The sequence below is a fragment of the Choristoneura fumiferana genome, chromosome 29 (genome assembly GCF_025370935.1).
Source record: "Choristoneura fumiferana chromosome 29, NRCan_CFum_1, whole genome shotgun sequence".
NCBI classification, from domain to species: domain Eukaryota; kingdom Metazoa; phylum Arthropoda; class Insecta; order Lepidoptera; family Tortricidae; genus Choristoneura; species Choristoneura fumiferana.
The window spans coordinates 2,175,570-2,196,374 of NC_133500.1; the positions used below are offsets into that span (position 1 = coordinate 2,175,570).

At 38.8% G+C, this 20,805-nt stretch overlaps 1 protein-coding gene across 15 annotated transcripts in view; it reads right to left on the reverse strand.

The window, feature by feature from the left end:
- The window catches only part of LOC141444299 (serine/threonine-protein kinase MARK2-like), a 196,646-nt gene that overhangs the window by 82,250 nt on the left and 93,591 nt on the right, over window positions 1-20,805 (reverse strand). For 9 of the 15 annotated variants that reach the window (XM_074109801.1, XM_074109800.1, XM_074109806.1 and 6 more), the window contains exon 2: window positions 7,326-8,260. The exons of the other annotated variants lie outside the window; for them this stretch is intronic. In XM_074109801.1, coding sequence (XP_073965902.1) covers window positions 7,326-8,138 — 813 coding nt within the window. In that variant the 5' untranslated portion in view covers window positions 8,139-8,260. The remainder of the gene's footprint in view (window positions 1-7,325; window positions 8,261-20,805) is intronic. 15 annotated transcript variants of the gene reach the window in all.

The window sequence follows — 20,805 nt, forward strand, 5'->3', positions numbered from 1 at the left end:
CTCGTTGGATCAGGCGTTCAGGCGAACGGTCGGCCCTCAAGGCACTTGAGGGACTGTAAAAGGTCAAGTTTACCCGTAACCTATATCTTTCACGGCTCATGATAACCTATATCTTAGAGCAGTCTGAAAAATATTGAGAGCATTTTTAACGGAAATTTAATAAAACACAACAATGGAATCAATGTGAGTGAAAGAGCCCATATATTGTTTTCAAAGAGAAGCGTGATTGACTAAGACTATGCATTTTTTTATCTGCAACTGTAATAAATCATGTAGGTAATACAAACAAGCTAAAGAGTTGTATTTCTAACTTAGTAATAAACATAAAGGTGGCACGGGTGGGGCTTCGCTAGCGGGGCTTCCCTGCGTCACGACGACATTGTAGCAACTTAAGAGAAACAAGACTATAATGAGTTCACTTCATTTGGTAACAGATGCTCTCACGTTAATTAAAGAGCATCTGGTTAAAAAACGAAGGCAAATAAACGACTGCACGAATATTACCTCCTCGCTTAAAAGTAAATGAGGTATTAAATAAATCCATTATGCCTGTTTGTGCACCGTAATAGGAAGCTAGGCACTGGAACTCTCAAAACAGATCTACGTAACCTAGCCATGTTTCGGCTTAGTGGAATAAATAATACTAAAGGTCACAGCTCATTAGAGTCACCCGGCACCCGACCAGCACCGCCTCGACTTTCGGCGTCCACGGGTGGACGCCGCGTTGACAACGAGTGGTCCTCGCGTTGTCCACTAATTTCCTAGTAGTCACTATGGCGGCGAGCAGCGGGCTGTCACCGAGTGGTCCACTCGCCGTCCGCGCGTGGCAACCTCGCGAGTGAGGCGATCCGGTGACGCTACGGAGTTGTTGTAGTGAACGCATACCCATACAAATATATATGAAGAATACTAACCGCTCGAGACGAGGCGGTGCTGGTCGGGTGCCGGGTGGCTGTAATGAGCTGTCTGTCACCTTTAAGGTATACTTTGACCAAAGTCTGATGAGGGAGCAGTAAGGCTAAGACAGGCACTGGAACTCCTAATACAATACAGATCACAACGGAACCTAGCCGTGTTTGGACTTATTAGACCCTGCGTCTAACGATGGACGAGTCATGCAGGTTTACCATTAAAGCGTGTTTTATTTGTGAGTAGCAGTGTAACAACTTACACTAACGTAGCGGAATCACTCGTTGAAAGCGAGAACGGTTGTGTCGATACTGCCGATAGCATTGTGATGAGACGGCAAGTTTCCGCGCCAACCTATTTATCAGTTACCCGAGATATTTCTTAAGATTGAAAATAAAATGTAGTATCATTTTGAAAAGAAAGTAAGAATATATACATGCATAGAAATCAGGTGTTACTTTACGGAGATCCATATCAATGAACTAAAAGATTTTCTTTGCTCACCCGCGACCTATAAAATTTGAATTTTACCACGAGCTTTGCGGTGAAGGAAAACATCGTGAGGAAACCTGCAAAAACCTGCGAAGCGATTCAACGGTGCGTGCGAAGTTCCCAATCCGCACTGGGCCCGCGTGGGAACTATGGCCCAAGCCCTCTTGTTCTGAGAGGAGGCCTGTGCCCAGCAGTGGGACGTATATAGGCTAAGCGACCCGCGACCTATGATAGCACCTATCCCATATCCTATGGCTTTATGCTATCATAAGGTCGCGGGTGAGCAAAGAAATTCTTTTAGTTCACGTCATCACGTCATAGATATCAATCGCGTACACATGTTTGATGATGTGCTCGTATCTATACTTTGTGCTCTGGACATGATGATTTCCTATTCTTAAAAGAGATGCGGTATGTATTTGACTAAATCGTTAGCGATGAATTTTCCCACAATTCTTTTCTCGTACGAACATTGACGACAGTTTGATTGATTCACAAAAACTAACATCGCACGTCGCACTACCTCAGCTTTACGCGAAATTCTGTCGGAAAGAGAATTCGCAACTTACGAGGACTTACTTTGAAATTTTGCAAAGGGAATAGCATAAAAGTTTAGTGGCTGTGAGCCAAACGCGGCCGACCTATATCGGAGGAATAAATTCGCTTAAGTGTAGAACAAGCCTAGAAGGCTTGCCCCATTTTTACGTGTAAATTTACGTTTTCTTAAATCTTCTTTTTGCTAAACTTTTTATAAGAACTAAATTTATGTAAGTAAATCCTTAAGCTCGTTACATCAAATCTCTATGGAATGTCTACCTACATTGAAGTATTACCTATACTTATAAAGAGTATTTTACACAGGCGTAACAAACTTAACCTTTAAACATGGCAACCCTTTGATAACATTAACATCATTCGTCAATTCCCTGATTGTTCTCCATTCAAACACCTCAAGTACACCAATGTTCAGCCCAGTTGGCTGACTGCCATTTACACCTCACACTCGTCAAACTATTCGAAGTCTCATAAATATCTTATATCTACAAAATAAAACGTCTCGACGAAACCTGATGGGCATTAAGATGTTTGTTTATGAATGAATTCTGGACAAATTGTTTCGAGAGATGTTGACGTGCCACCGTGTTTACAGGATGATACTTTATTGATAATAAAAGTCACTTGCGGGACAAACGACTGATGAGCACATTATTGAATCAGGCGGTACTTTATGGATGTCCTTCTCAATGAACATAATAAGGAAAAGCGAGATGATTTATTTAACTTCATCGACTGGTCGTGATCAGCAGTTGAATCTATTACATTTTTTCCTTCATTTGTTTAATTGCATTGCCCCACATCCTAAATTCTCAGTTAACATGACCTTAACTTGACCTAAATGTGAACCTCTTTGCATGTAACGAAGTTAGTAAAACGAACCGTCTCCAAAAGTAACACTGCTGCTGTTGTAATCTCGTGAGATTTGCCAGAGGGAGTGTCCAAGACCCTGAATTATGAATTGTGTACGTTCACATTGCTGTAATGCTCGTCGTAGCGAGTAAGTCACTCGTTATGGATGAAGTTATACTAACGAATGTCAGAGTACGCTTAGGTGTGAATTTGTTGTGAATAGGTAAAGTTTTCAGGGCCGTCTTGGATGTAACAGACGGATATTTTCAGTACTTTTCACATCGTGGTTGTAGATTGAGCAACAAAGAATAATGTCAAAAGTCCTAAAAATGACCACGCAATCGGTTTACACATTGATTAAAACTTGATCTTGTCTGTATTGATAAATCACATCTTCCAATGCAACCAGTGAGTGCATATAAAACGGGACTCTCCTTCGTTTTAACGTAATTCGTTACGTGACTAAGCTGGAGGTGACGCATATGCGTCTATTTCAGTACCTAAGCCTTATCTTAATCAATAACATTTAGGCTCTACCATCGACGTCGAGACATTGAGTAGATAATCGATGGTTCACATGTCAATGAGTCAAGGTCATGTTGAAGGGGCTCACAATAAAATTTTCATAATAAGCCGGATTTTGGAATAGACAATAGAGGGTCAAAAGATGCGCCGCAAAGATACGACAGTTTGTCACCAGTCAGGTTGGGGTTCGAGACGAGATGGCTTCTAATCTGTAGCCTCGCAAGAAAATTATAGCTATAAGCGGATGTTAACTTTTAGAAAAAAAAAAGTATAAGGACCATTTCTGTAGATAATTTTAAGATCTATAATTTTTGCCTAGGCTACTATTTTTATAAAAGTTACCGTTTTCGAAAAAAAAACCTCAAATTTTGACCTTTGACCACGAATAAAATTTTTACCACACATGAGATCGATAGCTACTTTTGACACTTAATGGCGTCCCCGTGGTCCCCATCAAAATTCAGCTTTGTCAGAATTTATGTAAATTGTAATGTATTGACCGGAGTATTAAAGTTAAAACGCATACAAGTAATAACTGCAGTAAACGGAATAATTTTAATTTATGGTAATGTTGAGACGTGGTCCTCGACTGGTGGCTTCTAGGAGAGGCTCTTGTCCCGAGTGAAGGCCACGACAACAGAGTTGTTGGCAACCGGTGGATGCAGGTGGCTTGTTGTCCTCAATTGTGGCGTTCTAATCTAAGGGGGAGGCCTTTGTTTAACAGTGGATGTTTTCCGGTTGATAATAATGAATGTTGATCGTAAGCCATTTCATCACAAATCCAGCCATTTCATCCAAGTGAGGAAGTAAAAGCCAATTAATTATACATCTTATTACAGTAGATACCTACAAATAAATAAAATATTGTTAACTGCGGTATTTTGTAATTTCACCGGACGGCGCATTCTTCCTATCTTGAACGAGGTTATCAAATCTAGGTATCTAGCACAAATTAAAAAACATTTCCGTGTCACTAAGACAATGTTTTCTTAATGATAATTTTTCCGCGAATCACATAATATCCCGGAGAATCAGCAAATAGTCTATAGTCTTATCTAAGATGATACTGCCGTGATAACTTCTAGTGTCAAGGTTATTTAGGTACCCAATTTTAGCTCCGAAGAGGACTGACTGTTTTGATTGTTTCATTTTAATAATCTTACGCTTACTGGTTGCTCGCTTAGCGTTAAAACTTCGAGAGCGACATTAAAAACAACTGTTTTGTTTTCAGAATCTTTATGTCCTTCAACTTTAAAATTGCTTTCCTCATTTAGTCAGTTTGGGTAAATTTTTAAAACAATACAAGTAAGCGTTATAAATAGAAAGAGTTCCCCTGTCGACAGAAATACGTGTTCAAAGTGTAAACAATCAATTGTTATTCTAGTGGTGCGCTGAAACCAGTGATGGAATGCTGCCTTGACATTCACACTTTTTTTTTCAAACTACGTAATACTCGTTACATTTACTTACCTCGACTCGATTTGCTGTGTGTGTACTTCAAAACGCATCTTTTCGCTTACCTGTAAAAAGTTGAAACAGTTTCGTAAGTAAATTACATTCGTAAATTCTTGTAACAAATATAGAACTAGTCATTTGGTTGATGGATGAAGAGGAAAGGCTCGCTCCACAAAATCTCACATACTAAATAATAAATGGAATCAATCCGTGATGAAATAAGTATTCTTACTAAATAATTTAGTATAATTTTCAACGATACGATATCAAAATGAGAAATAAAATGAGATTTTTCCGAGCGTTTCCATTTTTCCAGCACCGTTAACCCTGACCTAAATTTGAAGTAAACAGAAATGCAGTCCTAATTCGTTTACACACCTACACCTACCTATACACTATATACTATTAAGTTCATCCGGGCAATGTTGTTTCCAGCGGACGTATCGCTAATTTTATCTATATTACTAGGTACGTTAATTAAATGCAAAATTTCGTAACCGCCTGGCGCATTTACATTTCACGGTCAGTGAAACGAAAAAGTGAGACGAAAGTGGTAGAAACGTTTACATCAGATGACAGGTATTCATGACTTATATACATCCTACTGCAGGTCACAGGCCTCCTGCCAGAATGACGGGGCTTGGGCCCACGACTATCGCGGGCCAGTGCAGATTAAAACTTTACACACACCATTGGACTGACACCTTCACGACGTTTTCCTTCGCCGTAAAGTTAAAAGTACAAATGTTATTTTTCTAGTAAGTATACCAATTGACATTTAAGCAATCCAATAATGTCCTTCCCCATAATTGCTCATTAATTGTTCGAGAAAGAATGGGTCTGACCTAAAAGTGTTCAATTTTGTAATTTAATATGCTATTTCATATGCCCCGGAGACTTTGGTTAATCAATCAAATTAAGCATAATTACTATTTTGAGGGACGCGACGCGACCTTGGCTTACTTACAGTTTACCAAATTTATTCGCATGTTCGCGGCACGTGCTTAATTAATATTCACGGACGTGATATTCGGTTGAAATGGTTGAATACTAGGTACTTTCGTTATTGATGTTTTACGTTTTTATGGACAGCATCATAAATAAAGCTTTGGTTTCCTAGGATCAGCGGTACCGTCATGTAGCGGCCGTGATGGGGCGGTGAATGACGTCACTATAACGTTGTCTATGTGGGCAGAATGGCGCGGTATCCTAGAGAGCGGTGTCAATTACCGCTCTATGGCAAAACCGCGCCATTTTCTTTACAAGGACAACGTTCTGGTGACATCATTCACCGTTTTGTTGCGGCCGCTGTGTGACGGCCCAATAATCCTAAGCAACCCGGGCTTTAGAGTCATTCAAACGCTTATCTAAAGGTGAAGTGTATAATGGTTTTCTTTCGTATACTATCGGAAAAGTTAGTATATATTGTGCTCAGATCTCAATTAGCTTCAGTACCCATCGTAAATCACACACCGCACACCGAAAACTCATCCTAAGACCCTTTACATAGGCGTTCAGTCTAACTAACCTAATAACCACCTTATATATTTTTGTGTAATTTGAAGGATTCCTTTTATGATCAAGATTATTATATACATGGTATCAATAACGTAAGACCGAAGTTACACTGAATTTCAATCGCTCACGCGTCGCAAATACCATTATATAGGAATTATAATAATATACTTTGAAATCTTTTACAGATGATTTGAGTAGCATCACGACGACATTTGCGTTCGTGGTTAAATAGGCCGATTTGGGACAGAGGGCCTTCTCCGAAGTTCGAAAATCGAAGTTCGTATCATACCGTACTCGCACTCGTATTAAATAAAGTGTCAGAGAGACCGAACGACACGAACTTCGAATTTCGTAGTAGCCCTGCAGGATCCCCGGCCACACACGCGATATCGGTATATTTGATAATTTATTGTCCTTCTGAGATATTACCATATCTTATTTAACTTCTAACAACAAAAGAGTAAAGCTATATCAAAGACTACATTAAAACCGTTTTGGTTCATTAAAAAGATACGGACGCGCGCTCGATGGGTGGTCATTATAACTAAGATGAAGAGCTAATAAATCGTAAAGGAACCCCATTTTATAGCTTGGCAATAGAGCCATCTGACTTATTACATAGTTAAGCTACGCTATGACGTCACAGGTTACGAATACTTTGATACTATCCTAATATAAGTACGTGTGGATAAGTTCAAGCATATGTTCGTGTCTTGTCAAATACTTGGTTAAAATTTATCAGACTTGTTTGGGTTTAATCAAACAGTAGCAGGACATTCCTGTCAAAGGCATATATGTACATGCGCGCGAGAGAGACAGCATCGCGCCTGGATCCCTCCGTCCTTGAGGGTCGTTGACACCTCACATGCTACTGTAACGCGATCGCCTTGACAATGGCTTACGCTAAAATGAAAACAAGTTTTGACGGATTTGTTACAGACGGTTATGCACAAAAGGTTACTTAATATAATGAGGTCCTGGGTCATTGGGACGTGTACGAGACGCTCACAACGAATTACCTGTATAGATGCTCGAGGCGAAATGGGCGAGGTCGGCGTCCTTGGGGAGGGTGGTTCGGCTCTGTGTTCTGCCAGAACCCTGTGCTCGTGTTTCGTTCCTACTACGGAGTTCTTGACACGCTCCATCCGTGCCTGGATCGCTTTTCTGGAGATGACTTTAGTTTTTTCCTCCTTCACGCCGCCGTCAGCGATCTTACGCATGAGCCTCGCGGTTGCGGCGACCTGGTGCTGCTGTGTGTCGGAATGGGTTCTAGCGAGTCTGGGAGCTGGTCGCGCCACTGGAGCTGTGGCGCCAGTGCTGCTCCGAGTGCTCTCGTTCCTATTGAACGGCACGACGTCATGTTCTGTGTCCGAATCCGCGGCTAAATATCCTCCTCCGCCTACGGAAGACACGCCGGTTCGGAGGAGGTTTTCGTGTTCTGCGTAACGCACTCTCTCGTCGACGGCAACGGTTCCATTCTGGGCTCTTTCTAGGCCGCGCTCCATTTCGCCGATTTGCCTTTCCAGTTTGCGCAGAACATCGTCAGAGGGAGGAACATTCGAGCTATCGTCTAGAGGTTCAGGTGTTTGGAATGATTTAAGATGAATAGGATGTGTTCTGTTGAATTCTAGGCGCTTGGGAGCGATGCCGGCAGTGGTGACTTCATATTGGGCCCTTGTAGGCTGCGGAGTCCTTTCCAACATGGACAAGGACACTGGTGAAGGCGGAGGAGCGCCGTTGACGGCCGGCTCGTTGTTCTCGGAGGCCGGGGACGTCCGGGGAGCCCTAAAGCTCTTCCGCATGAAGTCTTCACGAGTTAATTTACGCTCCATTTTAGATTGAGATCATTTCACTAGTAAACTATTTGTTTGAATGAGCTCTAAGTTCACATTTATGCAAGTAAGTTTATCACAGTTTCTATCACTTTAGGCAAGAATTAAGTCTGGATGTAGATCTGTAAAGTAAACGTTCTAAAGCTACTAAACAAACATTCGTGTTACAACTACACAGAACGATTATCGGTGTAGAGATAACACGGCGGTCTGTGTAGTTACAAAAGCATGATAGATTATATTGACCTACATCGCACAATCACTAATCCTAACGTCTACTAAAAATATCAAGCCTTCCAAATATCGATCGCTCCTACTCATTTCATGATTGACGTCAAACAGAAATTTCACATCTAAAATTCAGTAATTGACGCACCAGCCCTTGTTGCTGAGACAATAAAAATCGATTTTATGTTTTAACAAACGTTAAGTAATAAACAATAACTCGGCAATGAATTGATAAGGAAATAGTTAGAGATAAAAAATTGAATGACACTAGTCATGCGTAATCTAATAAAAAGAAATCAGACGAATGCCTCACAAAAAGTGAAATCATTCGGACGAGCGTAACGAGTCGTAATCCGATAAGAATAGACTTCGGGAAAACAAGTGCCGCCGACCAAATTAAAGCCACAGCACAAAACCAATTAAATTATAAACGAAACCGTATTCCAACTAGCGAAAGAACTAAACTTTTAAGGGTACTGGTAAACTGATCTGTATTTGAGTCGTAAAAAGTTTCCATTCCAGACATACGAGCGTCTATTTCGTTTTGAAACCACAAGATTGGAATGACAAGATTGTAATAAGCTTCCGCCTTTCAGTCGTAACCTTCATAATAAGTAACTAATTAGTGACAATGACTGATTCCATGGAAGTAAGAGATAATCTGCAGAGATTGACGTAGGCACGCGGAGCACATATTAGTAAAAAAGTGTAGACAGCTTGAGATGTAAAAAATGTATCAAGTAATTTAAAAGTATCGACGTCAATTGAAATTCGTAACACGTCGCTGTATCGGGAATGCGGGAGCAAGCGAGCGAGCAGCTACCAGTCCATCTGCAAAGAAAGAGATAAAACGACTAAGTTATTTGAACGATTATTCAAAACCGTTCACCGGGCACCCAAAACAAATGTAGCACATAAAGCTGTCGCTGCCAACACACCTGTATCTGAAAGAGACCAACACCACACTTGAATCAATACAACACAATAAGCAAGACAAAACAATTTCAGCGAAATGATGATACAATACGGCCATGAATAAAATTTAGTTCCGCGATAAGAGACCCGATGTTACTTATCTACAAGTTATCAGAAGATAAGTTTATCGTGAAACGAACGATGTACTTAATTGTTTGCTGGATTAAATCTGAGTGTATATAAATAAAATGCAAGTCGAAAGAGTAAATAGTATTGCGGGCCTTGAGGCTAAGTCGAGGTTGCAACAGATGGCGAGTAAAACGTGTATGAGTCACACGAGCCACACAATGTTTTTGCGTTGTCGGCGGAATCCACCGGCACTCGAAATCATGTCATACGGATAGATGTCGACCATTAAACTATAATGTGTATAAAATTGCACCACAACAAACGAAACATTGTTGTTTAAAATAAGGTTAGTATGACAGACGTTTTTGATTTGCTTCGCGGAGGTTACTACCTTTTTTTGCTAAGAGCTCCCTGACCTTAGTTTTTAAGTTACTTAGACGAATGAGTCAGATGCGGTCCGACCGCAATGTTATTGTCTTGATTACAATAGCGATACAATAAATAATATCAAATCAATCACCAAATTGCAAACAAAAAGCTTTTTTATGAATATCATGAATCAACTTTAACTGCACTGAACTGTCATCAACAAAAAGAAGTACACCCACAATCCGAAATAGCACTTATGAATTTACTTTTTATTTGGGAACAAAGTTCTGTCATAAAAAGTTAGCTTATTAAATAAAATTGAATCCTGATGTTCCATTTATACCGCCACAGAGTTCGCATCGTCGAGCGGCGGAGTTTCGATGACTGAATAGCAAAGTTAGTATTTCCGAAATTTAAATAGATGACCCTTAAAACAGCCTTAAAACAGGTATTTGGGAACATAAATAATCAAGTTCATAAAGTGTAATCAATGGCTAGTCTTCGATCTTCATTAAAAACTCTAAAACGAATGAGTGATGATTTGATTGAGTTTAAATATATGTATCGTGTAGAATCTAAGTGTACAGCTGTCTCAAGTTGCAGAGCTTGAAATAACTGTAATGTAAACCTAGTCTACCGCAAGACTACAATGCAGCACTATTACAACTATAATCTAAACCTTACATGAGACACAACAAGGTGATAATTCCCTGGAATAGATGACATCGTGTAAACCGCAAACTTCCGCAAGAGGCATGGTTTTAGCAATCGGAACGTAATCTAGACATTGAAGGGACTGCAAATATAACTATGTTAACACGTTACCCGTATTCCCGCAATTAGAATGTTAAGAAGTTAAGTCTCAATCATGAATTTCAATCGATAGGTAAGGTAGATTAAACAATATGGACGTCATTTTGATGATGATAATAATCGAATTGTTCGTAGACAAAGAAGTTTTTACTAGCATTATTTATGCATAATGAACACCGTGTATTACACGAGCTCCTATAAGTGATACAACGAGCATTTCCTTTTAAAGTATAACCAGAGATTAATGTTGTAATAGCCAACCTACGCAAATTAGCAAACGTTTAAAGGAGCATTTCGTGCGGCCATTCCGGTATTTTTTGCTGCGGGGCCTTCGCAAACCAGTTCCCGTCTCCTTTTGTGAAAAGCAAAAAGAACGCGTCTCGGACGGTGGTATTTTTAATGCTTTAGAGTTAATAAATGAGTTGGAAAGTAATAAAGAAAGTAGAATTTGGCTCGACCGAACAACTCCTTACGTAAATTTTCATTTAAACTAGTTACTCTTTGAAGATAAAAAGTATACTTATTAAAAAATAAGCATCATCTCTTACGTAACCAAACATGTTTAATTAATCTTCAAACACTCCGATATGAATACGAATTAATGAAGTTCTCATTCGACATGACTCATCGCGAACCTAATTTCTCATCTCTGGCAGCAAATTCAGGTCGACGTGTTTTGGATCAAACATTGGTCGGAATGAATGAGTGTGCTGTTGGTATCCGGCAAATAATTGTCATGTTGGTGAACGCGGCGAGCACGAAGCCAGCAATCCATCACGAACGTTACGCGACCCCGTCGGCGCGGTCGATGCTTCCGACAAGAGACTGTGGTTCAAGTCAACAATCCAGCAATAAATCAAATAAATGTGATGTAACAACTACGTGTATCTGTGTTTAAGTGATGGTGTCATGTCCCGTGACATTTCATTTCAAACATATTCCTATCAAGTTACAGACGCATTGAACGGGTTGTGCTATTTATTACTAAGGTATATCCTTGACATTGTTTTAATGACAAGGAGAAAACAAGCAGACCATCCATGGACAACCATAATATAAGTGCATCTAGGGGTTCGTTGCCGGTCCTGTGAGAAAAAAAGTAGGCTCGTTTTTTGAAAATCCCTAAGCTATACTGTAGGGATAAATACCAAATTGTCACAGGTACTGATATTTAAACATACCTACTACTACTACGTTACATTCACCATTAAAAAGCGCGTTAATTATCGGCTCCATATGAGCTACTTTATGCATACTAAATAAGTATCGGCTTTAAAGTCAATTTAGGCGCACCTATCATATAAGCTCTATTATAGAGGGCCCATCAGTATGGTTTGTCCGTGGCTTCATACTCCCGCCACTCGCTCATAGAATGGACCATCATGAGAGGCTGCGCGGGCGCCGGAGCGTGACTCACGAGCATCGAACCGAGAGCCGCAGCCGTCTCCCTCTAAACCAGTACAACGCGCACGTCGTCTCGCTCGGGAGATACCGCGCAATCGCTTCGATACGTATTATACGATTAGATAAAATTGCAACTTTGTTACAAGTTATTCAATTATGTTAAACCGGTTTTAATGAAGATTATTTCGTGCATCATTTTGGCCTGTTACTGAGAGCTTTCATGATAATCTTTTGACAATCTTTTTCGAAGTAAATTTTCCTACCACATCAGTTAGTTAACCAATTGAAGTAGAACTGAGCATAGCTTTCGTCCAGAAGTCATAATCCCTTTAATTCTAGTTCTATCTCTGAATGCGGACTCAAACCATTCCCGCTGCTGCTTTCTCTCTGACTCCGGTGCCAGTGTAGGTAACTTAACTAGTCATCAAAATTAGGATAATTACTTGGACATGCCACTCGTCGCAAAGCAGGAAGCACACGTCCCCTCATCATGAGTGTTTAAACCCGCATTGTCCGATGCCACCACTGTTGGCTGGCGCGGCGGAGCGGTTGACCCGTACACTAATTGTCATGGTCAACGAAATTACGCGTAATAACTTTTTTACTTTCAATTGTGTACGGTTTTAACAGCTTTCGTCGACCTCGAAATTTTACCTTTCACAGTCGGGTCTGTAATGGCCATTGAAATATTTCGTTTCGACATTTTAGTTCAGCTGAAATTGGACACGATCAAGAGTATAAAATTGTTTACCACTTCTGTTTTCAACATTAAGACCTTCCAACCAACGCTTATTCCTAATCCTAATGTCGATGACAATGTCTTAAGTCAACTTAAAATTTTCACATTTCACGTTCATAACAACATGACGTGAACTGCAAACAAGTAAAACTTATTGATTCCGTACGAACATCTTCTTTCAATAATTGGTAAATCATTGCCCTTTGATTGAAAGCGTGAAAGTTCAAAGCCCAGTGCGTCGGAGGGGCCGGTGGCTAACGATTTTGTCGGTGATACAGCGAAAAGCACCCCCGTGCGGTTGCTAATCCGATAAAAGGCTTTCGACGGAGCTTTACAAGCACAAGTGCAATTAAATTGGCTATATGTTTTTGTAGAGATTTTCTCTTGGATATTTTACTTGTTATGATTTCAAAAAGGTATGATTAGGCATTTAAAATAGTTTTACACTTAATTTCTTGTCGATAACGGTATTACCAAATAAAATAAACCAGCGCTTAATGTCTGTATAATTGTTTTTAACAGATGAACTTTCCCGTAAGCTGAAATAGAATTCCCGTTACAAATTATTATGCCATTGCAAACTTTATTATTTTTTTTTTTCCTTTGCCACTAAAATAATATACGATCAAATATCAATCAGATCGCAACTAATATTCGCCTTTAATCTACACACCAAAAAAGGATATGCAACTTTCACGTCTTTCGAAAATCACAAATCTATAGCCAAGTGCGAGACAAAGTGTCGCACCAAGAAACCAGTTCGTCAATATACCTACTGGGTACGGGTTTTGGAGAAAAGAAACAAACAAATGACTGGATGAAACCAGTCATTATGACGTAACAGATGTGGGACGAGACGGTGAAAGTTTCACATTGTTTAGTTATATTTAGGTACATAAAATATATAAACTAACTCGACTCCAAAACAGTCTTTAGCGATGCTTGCATTAGGCGCACTAAATGGACATTGAGTTAAAACTCAATCCAATGGATTTAAATTAAGTGATACTTATCGCAGTGAGCTTCGAATTCTCACAGCGCTTTTAATATTTTAGAGTTAACTCTAACAAAGTCTAAGATCAGTTATCTTCAGCCCGTTATTATAAAAAAAATCCGTTCTATAACAATCAAAGCCCACCCATTTCGCAGCCCGGCTATTGCTTCAATTACAAAGAGGTCGTTCCTGAATCGTTTTTACGATTCCCTGCCTTTATAAAAGGGTCGAAATGCGAATACCGATAAATTATTCCAGAGCATCGAATGTAATTACAGTAGTTTTTAATTCAATTCAACTTAATATTTCGTAATTTAAAATAATAAATGGTATTTTTTTTACCAATTCAGCTAAAACATTTAGGGGCTGTTTCACCATCCATTGATTAGTGTTAACTGACGGTTAAATGTGATACCGTCTTCGTCTATTCGAACAAAACAAATAGAGACGGCATCACATTTAACCGTCAGTTAACACTAATAAATGGATGGTGAAACAGCCCCTTTGTCTATTAACATCTAGCCGACTAGTCGTATTACAAAAAAAAAACAGAATGGTATGTTAAAATGTCGACGCAACTTTGTAATGAGAGTTAATTTCAAAGTTAGTGACGTGTGTAAGCTATTAAAATTGTTCATCCCTGACTAAAAGCTGTCGCAACAAAATCACTTGCTAATGAATCATCACGCATGTAAACGTCCTCATTCTCAGTTACTATATTACCAAACGACATATATTTATCGGATCGAAGTTTATCGGCCATATTTAGAATCTGAATATATTAAAGCGCCGCATCTGCTTTAACAGCCGTAAATTAAAATGTGAAATTAAAATCTTACTTCGATTACAAGAGCGACACCTAGAATGTCATTAGTTACTTTCATCTGCTCTTAATTTCTAAATTGAAAGCGTCCAGAAATTACTTTCTTCACAAATATAACGAGTCCATAGATATAATGAGTAAAAAATGAGCTGATCTAGTATTAGCAAGGTGAAATAGAAAGCTAGACCCGACCATCCGAGCTGGTTCAGATCTAGATCTTGAACTAACACACGTTAGCCGTGAGTCTTGGCAATAATGTAAACATGGCTACTGTACGTACCTTGAAGACTAGAACACATTTCTAATACCAATCAAATAATTTGTCCATCATAATGTTTCAATGGCGTGAAATTTGTGCATGATTTGGGGACATAAATTGTGTATTTTTTTTTATTCGACTGGATGGCACCGTCTATAAACAGCTGCAACACCAGGGGTATTGCAGATGCGTCGCCAACCTAGAGGCCTAAGATGGGACACCTCAAGTGCCAGTAATTTCACCGGCTGTCTTAACTCTCCACGCCAAAACACAACAGTGCAAGAACTGCTATTTCACGGCAGGATTAGCGAGCAAGATGGTCCACCTGCAAAACCACCTCCACTACACCTGTAATGATACTAATAATAATTTGCACATCGACGATTTTGGTTTGTATATTGACAAGGGCTCATAATTTCTTTAAAGGTCTTTCCTTTAGTTGTTGGTTCTCATGGGCGAATCATTTTTTATCAAGATGACTCGCGTGCTCGTTTGCCTCCCTCTCATAATAAAAACAAGACAATCATGTACGTATATAACAAGTTACTTAACAGCTGTAGATAGACATGTTAACCGTATAAGATATAAGCAGCCTTCTAGTGGTACACGTAGTGAAACATCTGTTCAGACTCGCAACACAGCATACCTCATTCGAAGTGGCGTTAAAGTTAATCCAAATTCGTCGGCCTTGTAAGTACTCGTCCCTGCTTGCTTTTACGTCGACACGTGTGAGCTATTTTTGGTTAAAATTGAATGTTCAAACAACTTACGATGGTAGCAACGCCATCGCCATACGTCAATAGCGTAATTTGTTTGCATAAGAAGCAATGGGAATTGAGAAGGTTAAGAAAACTGAGCTAGAAATGGCAAGCCACGGAATAAGAACGATAACCGATAAGGCAAGGTTAAAACCCATGCCGAGTAAATTCTAATAAACGATACGCGCACTGAAAACAGTATAGCATTCATACCAAAAAGCGTGAAGGTGCCGTTGCTATTATTCCTATGACCCACCATAAACAAATTTCAATGTAATCGTGGGTTCGCGATATTTAAGAGATTGGTATTGATCTTAACCAATTTTTGAGAACAGTTTGAATGTCATTATGAACCACAATCTAGGAGTCTTCAGAGATGATAACAATCTAAAAGAAAAATAATGACAGCAAGATGTTGTAAACTTGCGTATTAATTTAGATATCCAAAAACGGCTATGTGTATTCATTCTGAGAAAACCATAGCTACTATAACGTACAATTTCACCGCTCTAACAGAACGCCTACAACATGTGCATGCTGCCTTGCCTAAAACCGCCTACAGACAACGAATTTAGAGCCATAGTGGGCGACGTGGCATAGTTCTATAACCTGTTTTGGTCTAGTAACGCAGAATGCAGGTATTTACTGCAAACAATGAATAGACCGAAGTTAATTGATCAGAGCATGCAATCACACTCGGATTTTCTGTTGCACGAGTATGTAATAAATATGGGTAAAATTAAACACAACGGATTTATAGCATTTAAAGAACACATAATCAAGAGAACGACATAGCCATTATGCGTTCTAGATCTTTTTCCAGTCTTCACTTCATCTGATGCAGTTTATCAGGCATACTTTATAAATTCAAGTAATTGCAATAGCTTCAAAATTAATCAACCAGCAATAGCAATGGCAGCAACTGGCATGGCATCGAGACGTTCCAAATTTCGGCACAATTAATCTGTTAGTACCGTTACGGAATACCGTTGTGCTGACCGACAGGCCAGACGGAGCGTGCCCGCGTCTTGTGCGAAAATAATGAACACGTGCTAACCTACTTCTTTGTTACATTTGATCTCAGTGATCAGAAGATTAAGATATAATCAAAAAATAGACATGAAAAAGTATCAAAGCATAGTATTGTATAATTTTTTTAGATGTGGAAGAGAGGCGATCATATATATTTCATTTAGAACCTCATGTTACCAGCCGATTTGGATTCGACTCTTCTATCGACACGGCACCGTTAAAACATCATATTTTTTAATGGCCCGTGATTTTTATGGTATAAGGCAATAAATTATAATAGGGGCGACATAAATAGGTCATAACTCTTGTGTAATCTTATTTAATACTGAACTGTTGGAAATGCTAAGAGTTCAAGGGCTTTAAAAGCTGCTCTTTGTATAACTATCTTAAGATAGATACAATCGCAATCATGAAATAAGAATAACATAATCATTGAGAGTTTTAAATTCACATTATAATGTGAACATGGTTCTAGTTACGCAAGGAGATGGCACGAACACAATGGTGAAATTTTATAAACAGAACACAATAAAGTTTTCACATCACCACAACTATTTGCGGCTTGCGGTGATTTAAGCAAGTCAAATTGTGAACGAACAATTCCTTATTCAAAACCAATGCTTCCAAAGATTTAAGCATTTAAAAGCAGCCATTACAAATAACGAAATACTTAATACTGTATAAAGAAAGAAGAAGAAAAGAAAAGTTAAAAAAAGATAACCTCGTCTTATACATTTCTAAAAGCACAAGTTCTCGGATAGCTTAAACCATATCCATTATAAATTCGACTCGAGATAGGTACGTACCTAACGTACCCATTGTCTTTGCAGGGCTATATCCGACAATCTCTATACGGAAATCAAAATAACGAGGTATCTATCTACAGTTGAATAGCTTGCAAAGGTGAGGCTGGGGAGGTCATGTACAAACAATAGGAACAAAACGGGAAGTTTCAACATTTTCCACTTGTTAAAGTTAAATTGGAACAGCTTAGTATACGTATAATTGAAACGAAAATTTCTATGTAGCTTTACGATCAGAAGAGAATCAAGAATGTGAGCCACGTGTTATTTTAAAGTTTAAGGAACGGGGCACAGCAAGAGAAAAAGATAAAAAAAAATGCATAGCGACGCGCTAGCGACAATGGCAAGCTTAGAATTAGAAGACGTAGAATTGAATTAAGTAGAATTAAGAAAACCAAATTGGAGCGTTGGCTTTGGTAAGTTCTAAAACGATTTTAGGAAATAGAAGGAATCATGGTTGTGTAAGTTTGGAACACAACAAGTTAACAACTAACAACCTTTTAGTACCTAGGCTTAGGGTAATAATTCAACGTCGCCCGCCGCACACCGGTACAAATATTTGTCTTCCGTACTTCGTCCCAGTTCCCGTTCTGGAAAGGATCCTAACCGAGCCAATCAATGTTAGAGGCGACTATGATAATCTCATACTCAAGGCAAGCTTCTGTTGATGGCATTCTAATGAAACGATAGATGCCCCAAATAGTGTTAAATCGCGCACAATGACTCAATGACGGAAACTTTCCTGTCCATTGATATATTATATCCCTATCACGACCGTATCTTTGGTAACTTATAATGCATAATTTTCCCGGTAACTGCAGCTATATCGCGATCGAGTCCTCGCGACTATCTCTTATCAGATAAGCCACAATAAACGCGCACTTGTTAGCCTTAGACGGGCATTGTTTGACCGAGCCTTTCTGTTTACTACGGGCTCGGTATTTGATTCACCATTCATTATTATGTATGTATATGCACCAGAACATTGTATGATATACCAGGGTGTCGTTCAATCAGCATTAAGAACTTGTCGTATAACAACGTTCAATGTAACAACGTAAATCATTATAAACGTTTAGCATAAAAACAGTGCATAACTTATGAAATGCATAACGTTGAAATTACATAAAATTCGTTTAGCATAACAACTTTTTCAATAATGCTCGTATGGAATAATGTCATTTTGTATAATGATGATGACGATGATTGTAGGCCGTGAACGTCAATAAAACGAAATGATATACATAATATGTTGCTATAAGTCACGGGACGCACCTACAATAGCTGCTTTTTGGATATAACAACGTTAGTGGATAACCTCAACTTCTGCATAAAATCTATCGCCAAATGTTGACATAAATTTGTGAAATACTACTTTTTTACATGACGAGCTTCTACTATACATTGATTACGAGTACGTTGCCAAAGTCTTTCTACCAGAAGATTTATTACAAGACAAACCAAGCTATTATTCTTCCTAAGAGAACGTACTCGTTCACGTTTTCGTAAATTACATATACATTAGTGTTGACTAAGGTTTGTTGGCAGACAAACTGGCACAAGAGCGACCGGTCGGCGCGACGCCTTTGTTTGAACACCATGTATAATGCATGTAAACAATACGCGGACGGAATTGCTAATAGTTCGCGATGTCTCGAGTAATTATTGAAAACTAGAGGAATATAAAAAGTATGAAGCTATGACTTATGATATAACTCAGATTAAGAAAACCCAAACTCTAAAGATACCTAAAAGAAAAAAAAATGTTCACGTCACTTAGCAAGAAAAATACGACACCTACTGCTGAATATCCGATCCTTAAACCTGTGAAACGATGCGTCAACATTAATACCACATTGATAATAAAATAATATCTCGCACTTCGCTCGCACTCAACCATTTCTTCGATTTCATTGCACGTAAGTAAATATTATTTTAAACAAAGTATTGCTTCGATACCTGCGTTCTAGATCCAATTTAATGTACTTGTTACGGTCGGTGCCATTATTTATCTTTACGTACAAAACTGGAAAAGATTTATACAACATAGACGGAGTTACATACAATTTATATAACAAGAAGTAAAATCTTAATAATGTTATAAGCTATATTTTGAGCAATTCCGCCAAGTCTTAAATCATATCGCAAAAAGACTTCTGTTAACTGCTTTACAAAACATTATTGTAAACAAACTACAAGTACGCAATAATTAAATATTTTAACACGACTAGTTATCCATGTTAAGGTTGCTCGCCAACCTCCTGCGAGGACGGCGCGGGCGCGCCGTACCTAACGCTCTGTTTTATTTAATTACCTACCCATTATATTTGTACCTAATAAGGTATCCACATCGGATTTAGAATGGCCACCGGTTCCGTGTTTGGTATGCATTTCTTGTTAAGCTTACTTATTTTTTACGCAATACCGTAAGTGACAGATGGCATACTGTACCAGTCAATTAAACATAGTCGACGCTATATTAATATACCTACTTAAACTACAAGCAGTTATTCTATTTCACCGGCAGTTGTAACCGCTTGCATTTAAAATCGACCAGAGCAACACAATAGCTATGGCAACAGTAACTAGTCATTATCTGATATTACAACACACGAAAAAAGGCATTACACGAAGACTATAGAACGGTGAGGTAAAAGCACTAAACAAGACTATTAAACTGCAAGCAGGTTAAAGCTTCTAGTGCCTCATAACAGGCATTATTTCTTAATGATTCCTTAACCGCACTGATTGTTTTATGTTGCTACAGCGTTAAGATGAACATTATTCAACTATACATCATAATTACAGTTTTGTTGAATGTATCACTTGCCTAGCATATTCTGGCATCACGTTTCTGATTAGTTTTATCGCCGCCTGATCATGATATCTATAATTAAGTCGATTGATTAAACCTCTTCATTCTTAAACGCGGCAATGTGATAAGCGATCGGAAGGTGCAAATTGCAATCATCATATTATTTTGTTGTTGTTTTATTTCTCTGTTTTGTAACACGTAAGTATTAAATTTCGTGACTCTATCATTATTAAAAGTTCGTCATGGGCATTCTCAAAGTATTTTACTATAGTTTATGCTACTGTTTAAAATTTATGACTGTCTGGCGGATGATCATCGCGATATTTGTAAGATTACACCTGTACCACTGCCATGAGTTTACAGTGACGTAAATTATTTGTATGGAGAATTGTACAGCGCTTCTACAAATAATTTACGCCGTCGCTATCGAGTACGGTCACTGTAAACTCATGGTAGTGGTACTGCTCAGAGCGTAAACGTAGTAAAGCGTCGTTTAATACATTTATTAGAAACTATCCCAGGTTAACAACAGCAGGTGACATCACCTGAAGCATTTCTTATCGTTATCAGCACCTCCTTTACATTT